At 41.2% G+C, this 23508-nt stretch overlaps 1 protein-coding gene across 4 annotated transcripts in view; it reads left to right on the forward strand.

Moving 5' to 3' along the window:
• Window positions 1-23508, forward strand: part of LOC147030789 (uncharacterized) — a 682768-nt gene that overhangs the window by 354619 nt on the left and 304641 nt on the right. For all 4 annotated transcript variants that reach the window (XM_085875201.1, XM_085875200.1, XM_085875199.1 and 1 more), the window contains exon 4: window positions 7969-8102. In XM_085875201.1, the coding sequence (XP_085731327.1) occupies window positions 7969-8102 (134 nt within the window). The remainder of the gene's footprint in view (window positions 1-7968; window positions 8103-23508) is intronic.

Below are 23508 nucleotides of genomic sequence, written 5' to 3' on the forward strand. Positions count from 1 at the left end.
AAGGAGATAGTGGTGAACAGCTGTTTTGAAAACTTGGAGGGAAGAGAGGGATTGAAGAGAGTGTGGGAGTTTGTTCCAAAGGTGGGGAAAAAGAGGAATGAAAGAGTGAAGGTGAGCAGTGATTCATGATTTTGTTACTTTACCAGAAGGGGGTTGCTGGCAGCCCTTGAGCAACCTGCAGAAATATGGGAGGGGGGATTGGGTGGGGGGGCAGACATATATCGCAGACAGAGCAGGGGGGGGACGAGGCCGGAGAGGAGATGGTAGAAGACAGAAAGACCACCGACCTGCCTGCGGTGAGAGAATGAGAAACCCAAAGACCCAGCCTCATCGCAGGAGATACCAATGATCCTAAATGCCTTTGTTTCCACAGCATGAAGCTGATAAAGGTGAGCGGGGAGAGCAGTACTTCATGAGGCTGTGGACGAAAGCTTGGTATGTGGTCAGGAGCTCAGGTGTGCCAAGGAAGGACTTTGCACGATGGAGGATGCCCAGTCGGTGACTGGCTTTCGAGACCAGCTTGGAAATGTGGCTTTCCCAGGAAAGATAATGGTGGATAGTGAGACCCAGAAGCTTTATGTTTATTTGGTGTAGCATAGAGACGATGTTTATTTGTTGCAGCTCAGAAAAAAGATTACCTTTTGAAAAGCAAAGTGAGACAGCCAACAGGACACGGAAAACTCTCCAGGATTGTGAGCTTCCTTCTAACAAAGTTTGAGAAATCCCTCGCCACTCTTGACTTCTCCATTGTTACTAAACTTTATATCAGTGCATTAAAAACTCAAGACATGTTCAATTGTTCTAAATACTCCTCTCATTTTTACTTTGCTCTTTTTCAGGTCATTTTCTGAGGGCTACTTACCTGCATCATGGGAAGTTACTGGTGTTATCCCAGTTAATAGGAATGGTTACAAAACTGGCTGTCACAACTCGAAACATGCCAGATTTCTCCCAGTCTCAAGAAGAGTAAAGAAAATAATCATTGCAGCAGACCTTAAGACTCGTATCCTTTTCCAACCTCTTATCTGCATTCATCAGTTTGAATTCAAATCAGGTCATTCCACCATGGACATGCTGCCGCTTCTATGTCAAAATAGATAGATGCCTTCAATCTCAAACAAGAAGACAAGGCCATCTCACTGGGCATCTTCTGTGCATTTGATTCTGTCTGTCACCCTGCCTTATTTTCCAGACTGAGCTCATGTTATCCCTCCTGTACTGCAGGCCATAAGGTTTCTTACTTGCTTGAAAGCAGGAGGTTGTTCTCGCTAGAGTTATCTCCCATGCTTTGCCTTTCGAGGCAGCCATCCCTCGAGTTAGCTTTCTGGGCCAATCCTGTTCTTTGTCGATATCAATGGGCTTTCTTGTCACTGGAAAATAATTTGTGTCACTTTTCAGAAGCAAAAAGACCCACACTCCCACTTCATGCTCCATCAGGTCCATCTGACAAATCCCCAATTAATATCATTGGTCAAACCGTTTGACATGAAGTCTGTGGAGCTCTTGGGACTCACCATCAGTTAGCATTTCAGAATATAATTTCTTCAAGGACAGATCATATTTGCAAGATGGTCTCCAAAGCCGGCTGCCAACTTGGAATTACCTCCAGGGCCAAGTCATTTCTCTAGTGTCTTCAGCTTATAATGGTGGAGAAGGCCTACATCTGAAGTATCATGGAATAGGGTTTCCCTCCACAACCACCCCCTATTGCCTTGTGGACTGGTGCTTCATAACCTGGCTCCCCTGAGCATTGAGGCATTGTAATTGAATGCACTCCAAGTCATTGGCATGTCATGCCAGGAGGCTTCATCTCAGAGTATGTTTGTTGCACAGTGCTGGCAGATTGGTGTCAATGAAGTCTTCTTCCAGTTCTAGTCTGATCTTGCTCCTCCTTTCCTCTCCCTTCTCTGCCAAACTCCTGCTCATTAAGTACAAGTGCATTCTGTAAGAAACCCTTACATTGTTACTCTCAAACAGGATGGCACAGAGGTAGTTGGTGCACTATATTTTCTTTCGTCTGGATTCAATTGTCACCCTGACTGAAAACTGGCAAACTCGTGCTTTGCAGGCAGAGCATTGCATCAACGAATGCACCGTCCCTTGAATGGGCATTGTTCTGGCAATCCTTCTCCAAGTTTTATTTGATGGAGGTTAAATATTGCATGGTCTCTTTTGCAAAGAATTGGCAATTGTCACTGGCAACCTGGTCACACTCCAAATCCCCGTCATAATGTGTAGTGGCACGGCAATGCCTCAGTCATGAGGCAACCAGCAGACTCAGTTCATTACTTAATCATGGTGCTCACATTTAAAAATCTGAGTTTCTTGCTTGCCTCTCTATTCATTCATCCCTTTCTTCTTTTGCATATCAACCATCTTCTTGAGTCTGTTATCTCATGCTCTCCCCTTTGGGACATCAAGTATGCTATGCACCGCAATCTCATGATCTCCACAATGTCTAAATCTGAGCTTTACGACCACAAAGACCCCATCCCACTTTCTTCTCCATTCCTTGATCCTTGCTGAGGCATCTTTGCATTTTTTATATATTTTTTTATTTTTCAACTTTGCAACTCTTTATGTTAGTTGAGCCTTTGACTGCTATTGTTGAACTTTTCCAGAGACTGTATGAAAAATATATAATTGACCTATCATTGGGACATTTAATATCCTAAAAGGGGAAATGTTCATCATTTTGTGAAGTTCACTGAAAGCTCTCACTCTTTGGGCAAGAACATAATTCAATATTTATAACCTACACATGATAGCAAATTATTCTGGAGTCTTAAACGTACTGCAGTTTTCAGTTCAAGGGTGATAACCTGTTGAAAGTATTAAACAACACTCGTCAAATAAGTGACACATTTTTTTTTAATGCTTTGGATCATTCTCCTTTCTGCTGGAAAATGAATCCCTGCCCAAGTCACGTTCTCGAAGGAATGGGATGATGAATCAGAATATGTTATCCATGATTCGCTTTTCATCTGCTTGGTGACAGCTTTTGACTTTGCCTTACCTGAACTGCTGGATCCCTTCGGGGTTGAGAGGCATGGCACTGTCCTGATGAGGTCATCATCACGACGTTGGTCCAAGTCAGGAGAATTTAGTAATTTCTACTAATACATATATATATATATATATATATATATATATATATATATATATATATATATATATATATATATATAATCGAATAATTGACCAAATACATCACTGGAGTATCAGAAGGAACCCAAACAGGTAAATATGGAGTATCAGGAGGAACCTGGATATGATTCGGGTTTCGGCTGCTACTCCTCCACCCTCAAACCCATCCATCCAGGTGCAGCCAGGTGAACCTTACAAAAATTATTTGCAAGATTCACCCCTACATCGACAGATAAAAAGAAAGAAAGGAGAGATAGAGGACAAAAAGAAACCATGCACACCTACAGAAAACAAACACGCACACACGTATTGTCCAGAAGCACGTTTACTACTTCTTACCTTACCAACACAGAATGTACACAGGAATCCACCAGCACACAAATCAATACCCAATACAATACAAAGGCACTCTATTTATAATGAAGTTCCCTTTCCAGTGAATACTAATGACACACTTGCGGTTTCATCAATTATATATATATATATATATATATATATATATATATATATATATATATATATATATATATATATATATATATATATATATATATATATATCAACCGTGTGTACATTATTTATATATATTTAATGCTTTCACACAACTTCCAATGCTACGTGAACCTATTTTCATGAAAACCAACCAAAGTTAAAAAAGATATTACAATGTCTAAAAATATTATCACATGACCGAATCAAACTGTCAGCATAATAACCCCGCTCACATAATGGAATACATCTTCTTATCACGAACCACAAAATTATCTGAAAACTGAAAAACACAGGTGGACGGTGAACTCTCATCGAGGTGAAGTCTTGTTCTTGATATTTCAAAAAGTTGTGGATGAGTTATGACAAAACTTGGTGGACTGGTTGGATCGGTGACAAGAACAAGCCAATTGCATTTTGGTTCAGGTCCGAATCCAGATCTGGCCTATCAGTGGGATATCAAACGTAAGGTGTTCAGCTTGGTGGGGGTATGCGCTCGACTGAGCACCGTTCTATTTACCTCCGCCACTGAAGGTGAAGGAGGTTGTTTTCACCCCTTCCTATCTGTTTGTTAATTGCCGGAATCCTTCAAATTTCGGCAATTATGTTGGTCGGTTCTGTGTGTCATTCTGTGTGTCTGCATGTTTGTTTGTGTGTTTGTTTACCCTGTAGCAGCCACACCATTTCAGCAATCGTGACCAAACTGGGTACAGACATCAGCCATGGTCCAACTTAGACACTTGTTGTTTTTGGTGAATCTAGGTCAAGGTCAAGGTCACCGAAAAACCGAAATTCTTTTTTTCACAATAGCGTCCGCTAAAATGGTCGTATCGACTTCAAACCAAATCCAAAATGTGCATCTTCCAATATCCAACCATATGTCTCATTGGGGTGTCACACCAAAACCCTTCTTAGCGGTCGGGGGTCAAATGTCAGGGGGGTCGGGTCAAAACTTTCAAATTGCGATAAAACGCCATTTCAAGTCCGATTGACTTCCAAGTTATGATCATGACCAAACTAAGTGCGATAACTCGTTAAACAGGAGCACTATCGACTTATAAGAACCAAATTGATTTCCAGGTTTTTGTTTTTTCAGAGATCATGGAGATATGACAAAGTTATTCCGGCAATTCCTTGCTCAATGAGCAATTTCATTTGTTAATTGTTACTTACGAAATCTTTAGATTTCGTAAGTATATTGATGACTTCCGTCATCTGTTTGTGTGTTTGTTTGTGTATGTGTTTGTTACTTACGAAATCTAAAGATTTCGTAAGTATCTTGATGACTTCCGTTTCTGTTTGTTACTTACGAAATCTAAAGATTTCGTAAGTATATTGATGACTTCCGTTTCTGTTTGTTACTTACGAAATCTAAAGATTTCGTAAGTATATTGATGCCTTCCGTTTCTGTTTGTTTGTTTGTTTGTTTGTTTGTTTGTTTGTTTGTTTGTTTGTAGGCACGATAACTCGAGAACGGAAGAAGCTACCAATGTCAAATTACACCACGTGATTCAGGAGGGTGATGGCTAGTGCTGATTAGATTTTGGTCAAAGGTCAAGGTCACAGTGAGGTCAAACATAATTCCGTAAATTCACGTGGAGAAATGGAGTATTTTTCCTTTGCTCGACGTTACGAGTTCGTTTTAACTTCGATTTTAATTTTGTCTTCGGTTTTTGCGATCGCTTCGGATGCTTAAAACTCGGTTGTCGAAATTCTGGTAAAAATTTGGATGTTTTGGAGACGTTTTAAGATTGTATAAAAAATATTTCACTCGACGCGTCACGGGTCGTCCCATGATGCAATGCGCTCGAGCAGACGCGTCCTTGAGTCACGTTAAGGTATAATTGCGTGGAGAAATGGAGATTTTTGCTTTGGTAGACGTTACGATTTTTGATGGTTTGATACAGAATCATCGTAGAAACTTCTGGTTTGCGTCGCTACCTTTTCTGGAGACAGCTTTTATTAGACAAGGTCAGAGGTCAAGTTGACGATCTCGTAAGTGCCAGTCTATGACTGTTTGTTTGTTTGTAAGCACGATAACTCGAGAACGGAAGAAGCTACCAATGTCAAATTACACCACGTGATTCAGGAGGGTGATATCTAGTGCTGATTAGATTTTGGTCAAAATCGGTCAAAGGTCAAGGTCACAGTGAGGTCAAACATCCAAAACATTCGATTTTTGATGGTTTGGTACAGAATCATCGTATAAACTTCTGGTTTGCGTCGCTACCTTCTCGAGAGACAGCTTTTATTAGACAAGGTCAGAGGTCAAGTTGACGATTTCATAAGTACCAGTCTATGACTGCTTGTTTGTTTGTCTGTAGGCACGATAACTCGAGAACGGAAGAAGCTACCAATGTCAAATTACACCACGTGATTCAGGAGGGTGATGGCTCGTGCTGATTAGCTTTTGGTCAAAATCGGTCAAAGGTCAAGGTCACAGCGAGGTCAAATATTCGATTTTTGATGGTGTGGTACAGATAACTCGAGAACGGAAGTAGCTACCAATGTCAAATTGCACCATGTGGTTCAGGAGGGTGATGGCTAGTGCTGATTAGATTTTGGTCATAATCGGTCAAAGGTCAAGGTCACAGTGAAGTCAAACATCCAAAAGATGATAACTCGAGAACGGAAGAAGCTACCAATGTCAAATTACACCAGGTGATTCAGGAGGGTGATGGCTAGCACTGATTAGATTTTGGTCAAAATCGGTCAAAGGTCAAGGTCACAGTGAGGTCAAACATCCAAAACATTCGATTTCTGATGGTTTGGTACAGAATCATCGTAGAAACTTCTGGTTTGCGTCACGACCTTCTCAAGAGACAGCTTTTATTAGACGAGGTCAGAGGTCAAGTTGACGATTTCGTAAGTACCAGTCTATGACTGTTTGTTTGTTTGTGTGCAGGATATCTCAACAAGTTGTGGACGGACCCGGATGAAATTTTGTGGATAGGTTGGGTGTGTGACAAGGACGAACTGATTAGATTTTGGTGAAGATCCAGATCCGGATCTGACTACTAGAATTTTTTAAGCGATTCTTCACCATTGAGAGATCGGGCCAAAAACGAAAAATAGCACGATATCTCAAAATGTTGTGTATTGATTCGGGTGAAACTTGGTGGACATGTTGGGGGTGTGATATGGAAGAATCGATTCAATTTCGGTGAAGATCTGAATCCGGATCCGAATCTGATAATTTTTTCAGTGATTATTCACCATTGAGAGATGGAGCGAAACTAATATATAGCATGATATCTCAAAAAAGTTGTGGACGGATTCGGATGTAACTTGGTGGGCATGTTGTGTGTCGCAAGGACGAATTGATTTGATTTGGTGAGGATCCGATTCTGGATACGAGAGTTAATTAATTGTTAATGTGATTCTTCACCATTGAAAGATAGGGCCAAGAACGATAACGTACTGAAGAGCATATTTCAAAAATGTAATTGGCCTGATATGTTCTCGTGGATCAGGCATTACATGGTGGAGGTCTGCGCTCTAAAAAGTGCCCTTCCAGTTCAACCCGGTTTTCTCATTATTCGCAACATTTTCTGTTGAGAGGTTTTGCCTTTTTCATTTTGAAGTTAAATAATGCTGCTGTTACTCAGGACTTTTTGGATCCTATTGGTAAATTGAAGATCCATTACTTGGGACTTTTTGGGGAAAATAAATAAATTTGTGTCTGCTCCTTCCTCACTTTTTGTATAATTTTTTTTTATGCCTCCGCACCAAGGGTGCCGGCGGTATTATGTTTCCGGGTTGTCCGTCCGTCCGTCCGTCCGTTCGTTTGTCCGGATTTTCATTTTCGCGATAACTCAAGAAGCAAATTGTAGAATTTCATCAAACTTGGTGAAAAGGTAAAGTAAGACGGGGGCAATTAAGTGATTGCATTTTGGGCCAGATGTGATAATGGTCAAGGTCAAACTCTGAAATTTTACTGTTTATGCCCTAACTCAAGAAATATTGGACAGAATTTCATCAAACTTGGTACAAAGGTAAAGTTGGACAGGGCAATTAACTGATTAGATTTTGGGCCAGATATGATAAAGGTCAAGGGTCAAATATGTCAATACTCAAGTGTTTGTGCGGGAGAGTGGAGGCATACCATCGACTGCACGCAGTCAAATTACTCTAGTTTTCTATATGCGTTTTTTCCTTGTGTTTTGTTCTCACCAACCCTCCTTTCTCATAAATGCAATGTCATAGGGTATATGTTCGCCTTTTGTTAATTGTTTCTATGTCACTTATGTGTGCAGTGTTTGCACTACTAAGACATTTCCAGTCACTACTGGACCTCCCTCGTTGACCTCCTCCACGTGGCTTCTCTTGCAGGCGGACCGGCTGATGTCCGAACTGGAGTCGGAGCGGAGGCTGCGTGAGGAGAGCGAACGGCGCAGGCACGAGGTCACGGACGAGCTGTTGGAATGCCGTGCCCAGCTGCATGAACTCCGGGAGCGGTTTGAGAGGTATCTTTCTTTCCATTTTCTTGCACAGTAAGTTTGTTTGTTTGTGTTCTGTAGTCTTCGTCAATTATGCATCTCTTTGGAGCAGAGCACACATGATCGATCCGAAAAGGATATATGGTTGTTTTACCATATCAGTGATGCTGTGTGCACATCAGTGCACAGGACTGCAACACACTCTGTAATTCCTTTCTTGGTTGGACTTCACAATGTTTTAGCCGGTTTGGTTTTCCACATGCATTACCTGTAACAACGTCTGTGAATATTATAAACCTGACAGCCATGTATATATCATGGAGAAAGTGTATGTATGTTTCATTTACTCCTCTGAGAGGGTTTGATCAAGGAACCTGAAACTTTCAGAGATTAATGAGGGCACCCAGAAGTTGTGCCTGTTCAAGTTTCGTTTGATTCCATCAAGTATTGAAAAAAAACCATGTTATTTTTTCACCCATCTTAGCATGTTCTTTCTTTGCGAGGTATCTTTCTTTCCAATTAGAGGGTCCAATATTTTAATGAAACGAACTGTAAATGAAAGAGTGTCCAGTGACGTTTTATGCACAACTCTTCAAATCCCCTTAATCAGACTGGCACATTCGCAACTGCTGATCGCAACACGTTTTCAGAAATGTTGGTGAGAACATTGGTTATTCTCTCCTCCGGTTCATCAAGGTTTTTTTGGGCTTCATGCTATTGAACACTATCTTTTACATTTTGTTTAATTAAAATCGGTTCCTAAATAAAGCTGTTCCAATAATTTAAATTTGAGTATTGACTTATCATACACCCTGAATATACATATACATAAATGGTAAAGAAAGAACCACCCACATCTCTCACCTGTGAATGGAGGGAGTAACCAATTAACTCTCACCGAATCAATTAAACCCGGTTGGTTCGGATTCTATAAATAAATCGACTTTTCCCATGCCCTTCCAGCCGAAGAAGCTGCATAAAGCAACCATGAAAGGCTACCCAAGGTAAACCCCTTGCTGTTTCAAACCCTTCACAGAGTTCCTCCACAGCTGTAAAGACCTTCACAAATCGTACGAGCTGCTCACCACAAAAAATAAGTGTTGGAGCTTAATTTTAAAGTTAGCAAATACAGAAGAAAAAGAAGTCTGAATACAAGGCGGACGCAGACGGACTTTGCATCTTCAGATGCTTTCTAGGTTTTTTTTTTCTTCAATTCCTGCAGAGATGTCCAACTCGGCTTGAACTATCCAATGAACAGCTGCACAATATTTGTGGTGTGAAACACGATGAATATGATATTTGAAATGGGATGGAATCAGATATAGGTATAATGGACGACGATTTATTTATATATCGTTTCGTGTTTTTTGTCCATGTTAACATTTCTTTAGGTAATACTACATGTGCATGTCCTTATAAAGTTGGCATACAGCATTGAAAATCATGGTCCGACGGGATGGTACAGAGCTCGCGTATTTACATTTGTGTTCTCTTGTCTGATTTGATTCCTGACTTAACCATAAACTGTCGTATTGATGCATCACAGGGAGGGCCTTGCATTAATTATTGTGCCGTCATATGGACGTTATGCTGGGTGTCTCTTCTGCTGGCATTAGCTGGTGGATGTTGAAGATCACACGGTGTCTTTCATCATCAACATCATGGCCAAATTCCATCCTCCCCTAAACTTCAAGTAGCAACATGTGATCTGTCTTCTCGGATAATCCTTGACACCAGGTTACACTGCTTGCTATCTATATTATTTGCCATTGCTGTGAAGTAGCAGCTCTTACACTTTAAACAAGTTAACGCATCCAGGTGTTCATAAGTCACATGTGAACGACCGTCTTTATTGAGCGTTGACGGGCAACAATGCCATTGGAAAACTCGCATGAATGATATTTGAACGAATCAGTAGCCCTCCTCCTAAAAAGGAACTCTTTAACTCCCGATCTATAAACTAAATATTTGTTGAGAATATCCTTGTATGGCAAAGAAACTCACGATATATTCAGATTTGTGATTGCAGAAAAACCTGTCACAGTATGAACCATCATCCTGCCTGGAAAGCCAAAGAGAGCCAGCCACATAAGATTGGTGGAAACATCATGAAGCTTGTTTATAAACACAAAATGCTTGTTTTTGCACGGAATTCCGATCGCATAAGAGGTGGTAACATCAACCAATGACCATGTATACCAATTTTATTATCACATCATCAAAAGAAAATGCTGAGAATCTCCAAAAAAACGTGATCAGTTTTGATAAATAGATGATGGAGAAAAATATTTTTCTACGGTGCATCTTAGCCACATGGTAGCAATCTGAGCAGCCTGTCGGAATAGCAATACACAAAAATGGGCATCTGCTGTAGATTTTGTTTTGAATACTCTGGTTCACGGAATGATGAGCCTTTCTTTGTGATGGCAGTAAAACAGCCAATGCCAACAATGAAATTTCATCACAGGCCGATTTATCTCCATCCTTGTCATTTTCCGCCATAACAGAGATTGATAAAAACTTTGCTTTCCTTGTAAATTCCACAAAGAGCTGCACTGGTGAGGAAGGGAGGGGGTGGGGGGGGTACTCAATCGTCTGGATTCAATTTGACAGGAATGCAAAGAGTGTTCTTGATTTCTCCGTCTCTCTGTTATTTCTTCATTGTGGGAATTGGTCAATATTTGCACCAATAATTAGGCCACTTTTTGGTTTTTGACAATACGTCCCAAAGTAATTTACACTGTCAACCTGATGCACACCTTCGCTTCGGCTCGGAGAAATGCAGGATATGGGGGCAATCTATGTAAGGGAACAGATATATTGCATGCTACTCAGTCATCTCATTTTTCTTCATTGCCTATCAGGTAAACCACTATCCCCAACTCAGTTATCCCCAACAAGTTATTTGTTAGTTGTTCCATTCCCTTTTCTTTCTTCACAGTTACAGTTTGTCACTTTCTTTATTAGCTTATTGAGGCTCATGCAACAATATATGTGATGGCATCTCCCCAAGAGCAACCAAATGGAGCTGGGTAATTATGTTATCTGAACTGTCCAGGTATCTCGTCCAGTTAATACATACAAACCTGGCTGCCGAGATAAGGAAAAAAAAGATACGAAAAAAAAAAATCGAACAATGTCTAAAATAGCTCAACTAAAACTCTTACCGTTACTTCTATGCCACAGCGAAGCATCTGTGCTCACTTTTTAAATCCACTCTGTGGATGGGTTTAAGCTGTGCTGGACACGTTGTTTAGGCCTTCACACTGCCACTGATGAATGGGCCGTGCAGTGTGCCAAGCATTACGCACTCCCTGAGCTATTCTGTGCACGCAACAGCCAGGCATAATGGGTGGGAGTGGGTGAGAAGTGAACAGAGAAGCGTCCTGGTTGGGAGGGCGGAGAAGCAGCGCCGGGGATTGTCGGGTGCATAATGAATGTGCAGTTTACTGCTGCAGGCAGTGCCAGTATTTAATTGTGGGTTTCTTTGTCGCTATCTCTGAGTCACAATTGGTTTCCATTGTAGCTTCTATTTTTCCTCTGCCGCCGAAGGTGGATGGAGCTTATGTTTTCACCTCTGTCTGTCTGTTTGTTTGTTTGGTTGTTTGTTTGTTTGTTGGTCTGTGGACAGGATATCTCAAAAGGTTTTGTGCAGATTTGGCCAAAATTTGGTGGACAGGTTGGATGTGTGACAATGAGGAAGAGATTCGATTTTGGTGAAGATCCGACAATGTTTTTAGAAAGTTTTTTAAAAGAGATTCTTCACCAATGAGAGAGAGAGGTCAAAAAATGATATATACCATGGCCTGCAAAAGTATTCACCCCTTACCAACAATGACACATTTGGATGAGTTACGAATTATGCAGAAACAATTTTTCCGAATGAACTTTTTTTATTCATAACTGAAGAGATCAACCTAAACACTGTTATAGTTGAAGGAGTTTATCTGTCAGGAATACCTGCAAAAAACATGTACAAATCAAAATTCACTGGATGTAAAAGTATTCACCCCTTAGATCAGTACTTGGTGGAAGCATATTTTACAGCAGTGACTGCTACGAGTCTTTTTGGGTCGGTCTCTACCATCTTTGCAGAGTGAGATGGTGAAATCTTCTCCCAATCTTCACGTGAAAATTGCTCTTGTTCTGCCAAGTTTGATGGGGATCGTCAATGGACTGCAATCCTCAAGTCTCGCCATCAATGTTAATTTGGGTTCAAGTCAGGATTTTGACTGGGCCACTCAAGAACATTTATGCTCTTCTTGTTCAGCCACTCTGGTGTGGCTTTAGTTTTATGTTTCAGATCATTCTTCTGCTGAAATGTGAATCTCCTACCCAGCTTCAGATTCATGGCTGACTCACACAGGTTTTCATCAATGATTCTCATGTACTTTCCAACGTCCATTGTGCCTTCTCTCCTGACCAGCTTGCTAATCCCTGCTGTTGAAAATCAGCTCCATCACATAATGCTGCCACCACCATGCTTGACAGCAGAGATGGTGTTGACTGGGTGATGTGCACTGTTAGGCTTGCACCAAACATAACGCTTTGAATTTAGACTAAAAAGTTCAATTTTCGTCTCGTCTGACCACAAAACTTTTCTCCACATGCCAGCAGTATCATTGAAATGCAATTTCACAAACTCCATACGAGCTTTTAGATGCGTCTTTTCAGTTGTGGCTTCTTTATTGCCACCTGTCCATAGAGGCAAACATTGTGAAGGGAATGGTATATTGTTGATTGATGAACAATGACCCCCATCTCAGACATAGAGCCTTGCAGATCTTCCATTCATTGTTGGATTTACAGTGACATCCAGAACCAGTTTGCTGCTTGCCCGGCTGCTGTGTTTGGATGGGCGACCTGATCTGGGTAGAGTCTGGGTGGAATGATACGTCTTCCACATCTTAATGATGGATTTCACCGTACTCAGAGGGATAATGATTGACTTTGAAATCTTCTTGTAACCCTCTCCTGAACGGTGCTTCTCCACCACTTTATGTCTGACTTCTTTGGAAAGCTCCTTGGTCTTCATGTTTGCTTTGTTGGTTGACTAAGTGAGTTGTACCTTTAAAATCCTTTGATAGGTGGGTAAGATTGATTATTAAGTTAACCCACTGATTACATCATACAGGTGAAACCTATTACACTTATTTTGTAAACTTTTCAGTAAATAATTTGCTCCTGAAGTGTTTTTGGGTTAATTAGGAAAAGGGTTTGAATACTTATGCAATGGAGAAGCATCGGATTTTTCTCTGTTAATTGAACTTATTCACATTTTATCTGCATTTCTTTTTTTTTCCTTTATCACTTTGGAGTCTCTCTATATTAAGTTTGATTTGGAAGCATCATGAAAGGAGAAAAAAATGACTTGTTTTGTGTGGTGTTTGTGAAGTTTTGTGTGGCATTTGTTTACTGGTGTATTACGTAATTAAAAAGAGACATAATTAGAACTGCCACTTTATAACTGCTGGCAATGATGACCGGGTACCAAGACGTTCCGCTTTCATTGGACACCTGACCCTGACCCATGACGTTTATTGTTATTCAATTGAATTTGTAATGGCTTTAAAATAAATTCACTTCAAAGTAAATGGAAGACCAAATCGGTACAGTCCTGCTTTGGAGTAATCGGAAGGAACCTAAAGAAGAAAAAGCAGAGATGAAGTCATCAGGAGAAACCTGGATAGGATTCACATTTCAGCTGCCACTCCTCTACTCTCAAACCCATCCAGGCACAGCAAAGTGAACCCTATTCAAAAAAAAAATCATTAAAAAACCCAGATCAAAAAATATAAAAACAAGTGGTGCCAGGCACAACAAATCCCACCAATTTAAGGCATAAAGTTATTTTGGGGATCAAATTTAAATTTGATATATCCTTAACCTGAATGTTGATTTTAAGGAATAGAATAAGGAATATTTTAGTCTTAGTTTGAAGTCAATTAGACCATTTTTGACGAAGTTATGAGCGAAAAAGATTTTGACCTTTTCGTGACCTGACCTTGACCTTTGACCTAATTGGACCCAAAAGTTGATGGGGTCGTCCGAGGTTCATTAGCCACCTGTGGATACAACTTGACAGTGTTTGAGCCAGCCGCTTTCCCGTAAAGTTGTATTTTTGTAACCATGTTTTAGTTTTAATGGAAAATTTGTAATTTTGACCGATGACCATGACCCCCAAAACTTCGGTTCCTACCGATCTTTACAAATGTGCATTTTTCACGATAGGAATGGGTAGGATTATAAGTGACAAATAGAATAAGGTTCACTATAAGCTTAGTTTGAAGTAAATCAGATCATTTTTGACGAAGTTATGAGTGAAAAACGATTTTGATCTTTTCATGACCTTGACCTTGACCTTTGATCCAATTTAACCCAAAAGTTAATGGGGTCATCCAAGGTTCATTACCCGCCTGTGGATTAAATTTGATAGTGTTTGCTAAAGCCGTTTTTCCGTAAAGTTGCTAACAGACAGACAGACAAAGAAACAGACAAACAAACCGGACGATTACAATATCCTGCTCCCTCCCTCCGGGAGGGGTCGTGATAATTATGGCTGCCAGACCATGTGTCTGATCAGGTTGAAATTTTATATGTATTCCCCATCACTACTAGATCATAATTGTGAAGTTTCACGTCGATTGATTAAGCGGTTCCAGGGAAAACATTATTTAATATTTTTCTTCAATCCAATATGGCTGCCAAACCATGTGACAACATTTGTGTGAAGTCTCCCCTCGATCTCTCCAACCGTTCTGGAGAAGAGTTTTATAGGTTTCGAGTAAATCCAATATGGTTGCCAAACCATTAGACCAAAGACATCATATGTGCGAACCTTTTGTTCCTCATGGATAGGCGGTCATACGTGTAAAGTTTCACCTCAATCTGTTCAGCCATTTCAGAGAAGAGGATATTTGAAGGTATTTTTTATAATAAAAAAATGGCTGCCAAATCACATGACCGATTTCTTCATCAAATATATATATATATATATATATATATATATATATATATATATATATATATATATATATATATATATATATATATATATAATATTTGTGGACCATTTTATCCCGAGATTGCCCTCAAAATTTTTCATATTGATTGAATGTAGTGTTCTGCATATGCAATTATGATGTCATAATGAAGGCACCTATAATATCATATAAAAAATCACACACGTTCCCCTTGAGGAGTACTTGCCATATGCCAAGTTTCAATTTTTTCCTTCATGCGGTTTCAGAGATACAGAGGTCCAAGGTTTTTTTTCATTTTTCCAACATGGCTGCCACACCACGTGACCTATGATGTCATAATTATCAATAAAACATTCCACATGAGCAGTCGCTCCGAAGGTGAAAATTTCGTGTCAATCTGATAAGCGGTTGGGGAGAAAAACATGAAAGTTCTTTGTGGACAAGCAGACAGACAGACAGACAGACAGACAGACAGACAGACAGACAAGCAAACAAGAAGAAGATGTCGTGCAGAGCACGACACTTGCAAAATCCACCCCCTCTTCAAAGGTTGCCCTGGATACATCAAATTGTCCATTTCATTAAGATTAAAATTGACAATCTTAATCAAAGCTCAGGTCAATCGGATGAAAATCAACGATTTTTCCGATAAAATTTGATGATTTTAGAAGTTTGACCTTGAGTTGACCTTTGACCTTTTGAAAGCAAGTAGTTGGTTTCCCAATTCAATGTTGCAATATGCAAATCGTGTTCAAATTTCAATATAATGGGATGAAAACTGAGGATTTTAGAAATTTCACCTCGGTAGTTGACCTTTGGCCGATGTTGACCTAAAAAAAATGGTGGTTGAATTCACTGACCAAATATTCAACTCTTCAAATTTCAATCAATCAGATGAAAATTAACAATTTTAGAAATTCAGCCAATGTTGATCTCAAAAATACTTGTTTGTTGAATTGAACTTACGCCTGATATGCAACTCCTTTTCAAGTTTCCAGTCAATCGGATGAGAATTGAGGATTTAAAAAATTTGACAAGGTTTTTGTCCTTTGGCCTATGTTCACCTTTTGACCTCAAAAATAGGCTTCTTGGTTGTTATGAACTCTACCATGTGGTGAGGTTTCCTGAAGATTGGATTAAAATTAAAATTGTGATTGGATTAAAATCGGCGTAGGTGATTGACCAACAAACAAATGAAATTGCTCGTTGAGCAAGGAATTGACGGAATAACTTTGTCATATCTCGATGATCTCTGAAAAAACAAAAACCTGGAAATCAATTTGGTTCTTATAAGTCGATAATGCTCCTGTTTAATGAGTTATAGCACTTAGTTTGGTCATGATCATAACTGGGAAGTCAATCGGACTTGAAATGGCGTTTTTATCGCAATTTGAAAGTTTTGACCCGACCCCCCCTGACATTCGAACCCCCCCGACCGCTAAGAAGGGTGTTGGTGTGACACCCCAATGAGACATATGGTTGGATGCACAATTGGAAGATGCACATTTTGGATTTGGTTTGAAGTCGATACGATCATTTTAGCAGATGTTATTGCGAAAATAAGAATTTCGGTGACTTTGACCTTGACCTTTGACCTAGATTCACCAAAAACAACAAGTGACTAAGTTGGACCATAGCCGACGTCTGTACCCAGTTTGGTCATGATCGCTGAAACAGTGTGGCTGCTACAGGGTAAACAAACACACAAACAAACAGACAAGCCGGTAGGCGACATGGGTGGTGGCAAGACTAAGGCGAATATGAAATATGTAAATAAGAGAACACATCAGATGGCATTTTTGCCATTTGTTGTTCCATATAGGAACATGACGAGCAACTTGTCCATTCATCATTTGTGTTTAATTCCCAAACCCTACGTTAAGGCGCTGTCACACCTTGACGATTTAGCCAGCAATGGCAACGTATAAAAATGTATGTAAAACGTTGGCGTACGCTGAAATTTGATGTTTTTTTTTTAAAGTATTGGTCGTATTCATAACGTGTTGGCCGTATGCATAACATATTAGTAATGGGCACAGAACGTTTCGTTGTCTTCTAGATAACTTATACCAACGAATGCTTAGCCTGTTGTCGGCGTTCACAACCTATGCCCAACGATATAGTTTAACTTATGCATAGCGCGCTGCACGTATCGCCGACGAACTCGTGGCGTAGCCTGTTAAAAACCTGCCACACGCCGATTTAAATCATAACCGCCTGAAAATTGAAAGTGTCAACCACGCAGTCACACCTTGACGTTTCAGCCAGTGTATGCCGACCTATGAAAAATTTGCCGAACCAAGCTGGCACACATCGAATGCGGTATGGGTAAGTTGTGTATACGTTAAGAGCACGCTGAAAAACAATGAAGTATGCTGTCATATTTCGTGGTACGTCTCGTACATTGTGAAATTTCAAGCATGCTGAAAATTGAAAAAAATGAAAAATTTCAAGCATGCATGAAAACTCGCCGTATGGCTCACACGTTCCGCTACGCTGGGAATAAGTTGTAGGCACGATATGCGATCGTTGACACACGTCGACACAAGTTCCTTGTAAGTTACTCATAAGTCGAAACACGTCGAGGTAATGTTTAGCATACCCAAAACTTATTTTCTCCGTCAAGGCACTCTTTTTTTTTCTCCTTGGCTCCGTGAAGGCACGTGACGAAATATATGAAGTTGTTGTTGTTTTTTTTTGTTTGTTTGTTTGTTTGTTTTAGTCCATCATGAATTTTAAAATATATTCGGACATTTGCTTTTAAGTTTCGACATCGACGTGACGATATCCTCAAACAGAAAATATTCACAGAGGAGGAACTAAGAATAAGACATGAGCAAACTGAAGAGGCAATCAGACGTGACGTAATGGCACGTGACAAAATATCGGAAGTTATTGTTGTTTTTTGTAGTTTTTTTAAACGCTGCCAATACGCCATTATACGGTAGCTGTAAATTAGAAACACGTTCCGTAAGTTCTGTGGTCGTCTGGAAGACGTCGATCAAATACATCTGCATACGTCAATATGCGTTGGAGGTACGTTACACATAGGTTCAAAGCACGTTACTCAGAGGTTAGAAATAAGTTTTGGGTACGCTAAGCATTACCTCGACGTGTTTCGACTTATGAGTAACTTACAAGTACGTGCCTCAACGTGTGTCAACGATCGTGTAACGTGCCTACAACACGTTACTCATACGTTATAAATAAGTTTCCGGTACGCTAATCATTACCTTGACGTGTTTCGACTTATGAGTAACTTACAAGTAACGTGTGTCGACGTGTGTCAACGATCGCATAACGTGCCTACAACTTATGGCCAGCGTAGCGGAACGTGTGAGTCATACGCCGGCATACGTCGTAAAATTTCAAGCATGCTAAAATTTGAGGACAACCGCAAAGTACAACGATGAAAGCCAGCGTACTACGACGTATGGCAGTGTTTTTCAGCGTGCTCTTAACGTCTACAAAACTTACCCATAACGTATTCGACGTGTGCCAGCGTTTTAGACAAATTTTTCATGAGTCGGCATACGCTGGCTAAATCGTCAAGGTGTGACAGGGCCTTTAGGGAATCCCAACGCGAACGTTGGGGTGAAAGCATATAGTAATATAATTGCATACTAGTCATACAGTTTTTGACGGATCGGGCTGAAAATTTTTGACAGAGGTTGATTATAGTGCGCATAAAAGCACGGAAGCCGATCTTTGATTTTCGAAAAAAAAATATTTTTAGGATTTTCAAAAATTTCAAAGTCCCGTTGCTCGGCAACGGTGGCGTCCATAGCAACGGTGCTCAAAAGCATACAACTCGATCCTGATATGAACCTATCAGTCAAGTTTCATCAAAATCGGTTGATTCCTCTGGCCTCCAGAGCTGTCCATTTCATACAAACAAACAGACAGACATACAGACAGATGGAAACCTGAGAATATGGGTAGTCTAGCGACCACCCAATAGACAGACAGACACACAGAATGACACACACACAACCGACCAACATAATTGCCAAAATCCGAAGGATTCCAGCAATTAAGAAACAAATGAAATTGCTCGTTGAGCAAGGAATTGCTGGAATAACTTTGTCATATCTCCATGATCTCTGAAAAAACAAAAACCTGGAAATCAATTTGGTTTTTATAAGTCGATAGTGCCACTGATTAATGAGTTATAGCACTTAGTTTGGTCATGATCATAACTTGGAAGTCAATCGGACTTGAAATGGCGTTTTTATCGCAATTTGAGTTTTAACCCGACCCCCCTGACATTCGACCCCCCCCCCCCCCGACAACAAATCCGAAGGATTCCGGCAATTAACAAGAAGACGTCATGCATAGCATGATACTTGCAAAATCCATAAAACAACTTTGACCTCAAAAATTATTGGAGGTTAAATTGAATGACCAAATATGCAACTCTTCTTTAAATTTCAAGTGATCTGGATGAAAATTGCTAATTTTTTTATCCGACCTACGTTGACCTTTTGGCCGATGATGACCTCCAAAATAATTGGTGGTTGAATTCAGTAACCCAAAATATAAATCCTCTTCAAATTTCAAGTGAATCAGATGAAAACTGACAATTTTAGAAAATCAGCCTATGTTTACCTTGTATTGTGGCCGATGTGGACCTCCAAAATAATTGGTGCTTGATTTCACTGACCTGGAATATATATCCTCTTGAAATTTCAAGTCAATCGGATGAAAATTGAGGATTTTAGAAATACTACCTTAGTTGTTGACCTTGGGCCTATGTTGACCGTTTGGCATATGTTGACCTCAAAAATAATTGGCTGGTTTAATTCAGTGACGTGAAATGAAAAATCTCTTCAAATTTCAAGTAATTCGGATGAAAATTGAGGATTTTAGAAATACCAACTTAGATGTTGACCTTTGGTCCATGTTGACCTCAAAAATAATTGGCTACTTGAATTCAGTGACCAGAAATATATATTGTTACGGAAATGGCCCTTATTGGACTACTAAATATAGGATTCGTTCAGTTCCCCCATTAAATGCATATATAGTTAGGTTGTTTGGTAAAATGGACGTTTTATGTGTGTCGGGAGGTGTAAGAGGCTGTATTATTGTTGTGCGGTGGTGGTGGAACGAGAGGTCCCTCTTCTTCCCCATCCCGGACGAGGCCCCGCCCAGTCGGCTGAGAGGGTGTGCCCAAAAAGAGGAAGTGACGCAAAGGGGAGGAGTTTGTCGGTTTTCGCCGAGAGAAGGCGTCCTCGTGTGTCGAAGGAGCGAACGAGAGAGCAAACGAAGACCTCGTGAACAACTTCAGTTTGGCAGAAGTGCAAAACTGCAGTCGGTTGAGAGGGTGATCGTGTGTCGAAGCGAGCGAACGAGAGAGCAAACGAGGACCTCGTGAACAACTTCAGTTTGGCAGAAGTGCAAAACTGCAGTCGGTTGAGAGGGTGCTCGTGTGTCGAAGCGAGCGAACGAAGGCTTCGGAGAAAAGAGTATTGTGTGTGGAAACAGTCGCTCTAGAGGCGCGCTCGTGTGTCGAAGCGAGCGAACGAGAGAAGAACGCAGGCTTCGTAAAAAGGTTGAGTTTTGAGAAACGGCAGTCGGCTTTGAGAGGCTGCCTGCACATCGAGTCTGCCCTTTTGGACAGTGGGAGAAGCGGCCTGCACGTCGAGTCGACGATCGACTCGTATGGGGAGGTGATCGACAGGTTTAGCCTACGTCTGGCAGGCTCCGTACTTACTCACCTCACGGCTCGACACGTTTGTCAATCCGCCTGCGGAGCTCGGCACCTCGATTTGGGCCTTGTCTGGTGAACGGGCAAGGCCTGGATTTGTATGCTGGACCGTGAGAGAGATCGGCTGAGGCCCATCGTCGACATTGCGTGGGGCCGGAACGCGCTAAGTAGGGCGTGCGCACGCGGTGCCTTTAGAAGGAAGAGTACGGCGCCGCCATCTTGCCACGCGGCGCGGTCGAGCTGGGAGTTCGAATGCGTGGACATCCGCCTGTTGCGAGCGACATTCGTGCTTTTTGACACTGTCCTCTCGTCCATGAGACATCACCAAGTACTCTGTGTCTTGTCTGCATGCTGTCCATGTCTTGGCTGCATGTTGTTTAAGGCTTATCTCGTTAGGGTCCCCTTCGAAACCCGTAATCCGGAGCTCCCTAGTTAAGAACGGGTGATAGATTAATTATAACATTGTCGTGAATGCTTTGCTTGTGTTGTGTTTCCCCGATGTGTCCCCAATAAATCTGGTTAATTTGTATGAAGTTGCCGCTATGGATTAATTTATGTCGTGTCGAGGAATGATCCGTTCGATTTGCATATAAAACCAAAATGGTTACAGACTGGCAGAAAACGCTCGGCATCTGACAAAACCAGTCTGTAACCAGGGGTTCTATTTCCCCAACTGGCAAGGTACAAGGATTACGTTGGTATCGCGATTGAAGACGCGTGACCCGAGGCCTGTGCTGAGCCGGCCGGCATTATAAACCCTGGAGACGGCAGTGGTGAGGGTGGCGCCAAGTCGGGCGAGAATCTCGCCACCCCGGATCCGCAACAATATCTTCTTGAAATTTCAAGTTAATCAGATGAAAATTGAGAATTTTAGAAATACCACTTTAGTTGTTGACCTTGGGCCTATGTTGATCTTTTAGTCGACGGTGACCTTAAAATAATTGGTCGGTTGAATGCAGTGTCTTAAAATATATATTCTCTTCAAATTTCAAGTCAATCAGATGAAAATTGAGGAATTTAGAAATCGCACCTTTGGTCCATGTTGACCTCAAAAAGTTGAGGTGGGGAAGTTGAGGTGGGGAAGGTGGATGGGTTTTCAATACTTGGGATCAACTGTCCAAAGTAACGGAGAGTGTGGTAGAGAAGTGAAAAAGGGAGTGCAGGCAGGATGGAGTGGGTGGAGAAGAGTTGCAGGAGTGATTTGTGACAGAAGGGTAGCTGCAAGAGTGAAGGGGAAAGTATATAAGACGGTAGTGAGACCAGCTATGTTGTATGGTTTGGAGGTGGTGGCACTAACAATAAGACAGGAAGAGGAGCTGGAGGTGGCAGAGTGAAAGATGCTGCGATTCTCGTTGGGAGTGACGAGGATGAAGAGGATAAGAAATGAGTACATTAGAGGGACAGCGCAGGTAGGACGGTTTGGAGACAAAGTGAGAGAGGCGAGATTGAGATGGTTTGGACATGTGCACAGGAGGGAAGCGGAGTATATCGTGAGAAGGATGTTGAAGATGGAGCCGCCAGGCAGGAGGAGAAGAGGAAGGCCAAAGAAGAGGTTCATGGATACGCTGAGGACGGACATGCAGGTGGTTGGAGTGTCAATGGAAGATGTGGAGGATAGAGCGAAATGGAGACGGTTGATCCGCTGTGGCGACCCCTTACTGGAGCTAGCCGAAAGAAGAAGAGAAATCGCACCTAAGTTTTTGACCTTTGGCCTATGTTGAACTTTTGGTCCATGTTGACCTCAAAAATAATTGACTCGTTGAATTCAGTGACCTGAAATATATCTCCTCTTCAAATTTCAAGTCAATTGGATGAAAATTGAGGATTTTAGAAATCCCACCTAAGTTGTTAACCTTTGGCCAATGTTGACCTTTTGACCTCAAACACTCAGCTTCTTCCTTATGACAAACTCTACCATCTGGTGAGGTGTCGTGAAGATCGGTTTAAAATTGTGACCTGTCGGCGATAAATAGACAAACAAAATAACAAAATCGACCAAACAATATACTTGAAAAATCTTCGATTTTGCAACTTACAAACAGACCCTAATGCAATACCCTCTCCTTGGGCGAGGGTAATAAGCTCAGGTGGCATCAAAGTGTGAAAACTTTGGAAGGTGGTGAATATTTTTGCAGGCCATTGTAGCATGATATCTCAAAAAGTTGTGGACGGATTATGACAAAACTCGGTGGATGAGTTGGATTGGTGACAAGAACAAGCCGATTAGATTTTGGTTGAGGTCCGCATTCAGATCCGGCCTATTGGTTCAATAAATGTCAACTGTTCAGCCTGGCGGAGGTATGTGCTCTACCGAGTGCCATTCTAGTTTTTCTTGAACTGGTGTGATGTGGTGGTATTCCCATTTTAACATCCATCCAAGAGACGACACACACACACACACACACACACACACACACACACACACACACACACACACACACACACACACACACACACACACACACACACACACACACACTGATGAATCACCCTACCTGTGAAACACCGGGATGACAGTTTACGTCTGGGTCGGGATTTGAACCCAGGCTCAACAACTTAGAGGCGAGTGTGCATACCTTTGTGGTTATAATATTATAGGAATTGTCTGATTCATTTGTGGTTATAATAATTTTGATGAAAAATCTAACTTGCTTGACATGGAGGCTGGAGTCGGTATCGGAGAAAGATGTGTCAATACCCTCAGGTATGCCGATGATACCACTCTGTTGGCAGAAAGTAA

Source organism: Eptatretus burgeri, chromosome 3, assembly GCF_056783735.1.
Source record: "Eptatretus burgeri isolate ZD-2024b chromosome 3, Ebu_testis_v1, whole genome shotgun sequence".
Classification (NCBI taxonomy): domain Eukaryota; kingdom Metazoa; phylum Chordata; class Myxini; order Myxiniformes; family Myxinidae; genus Eptatretus; species Eptatretus burgeri.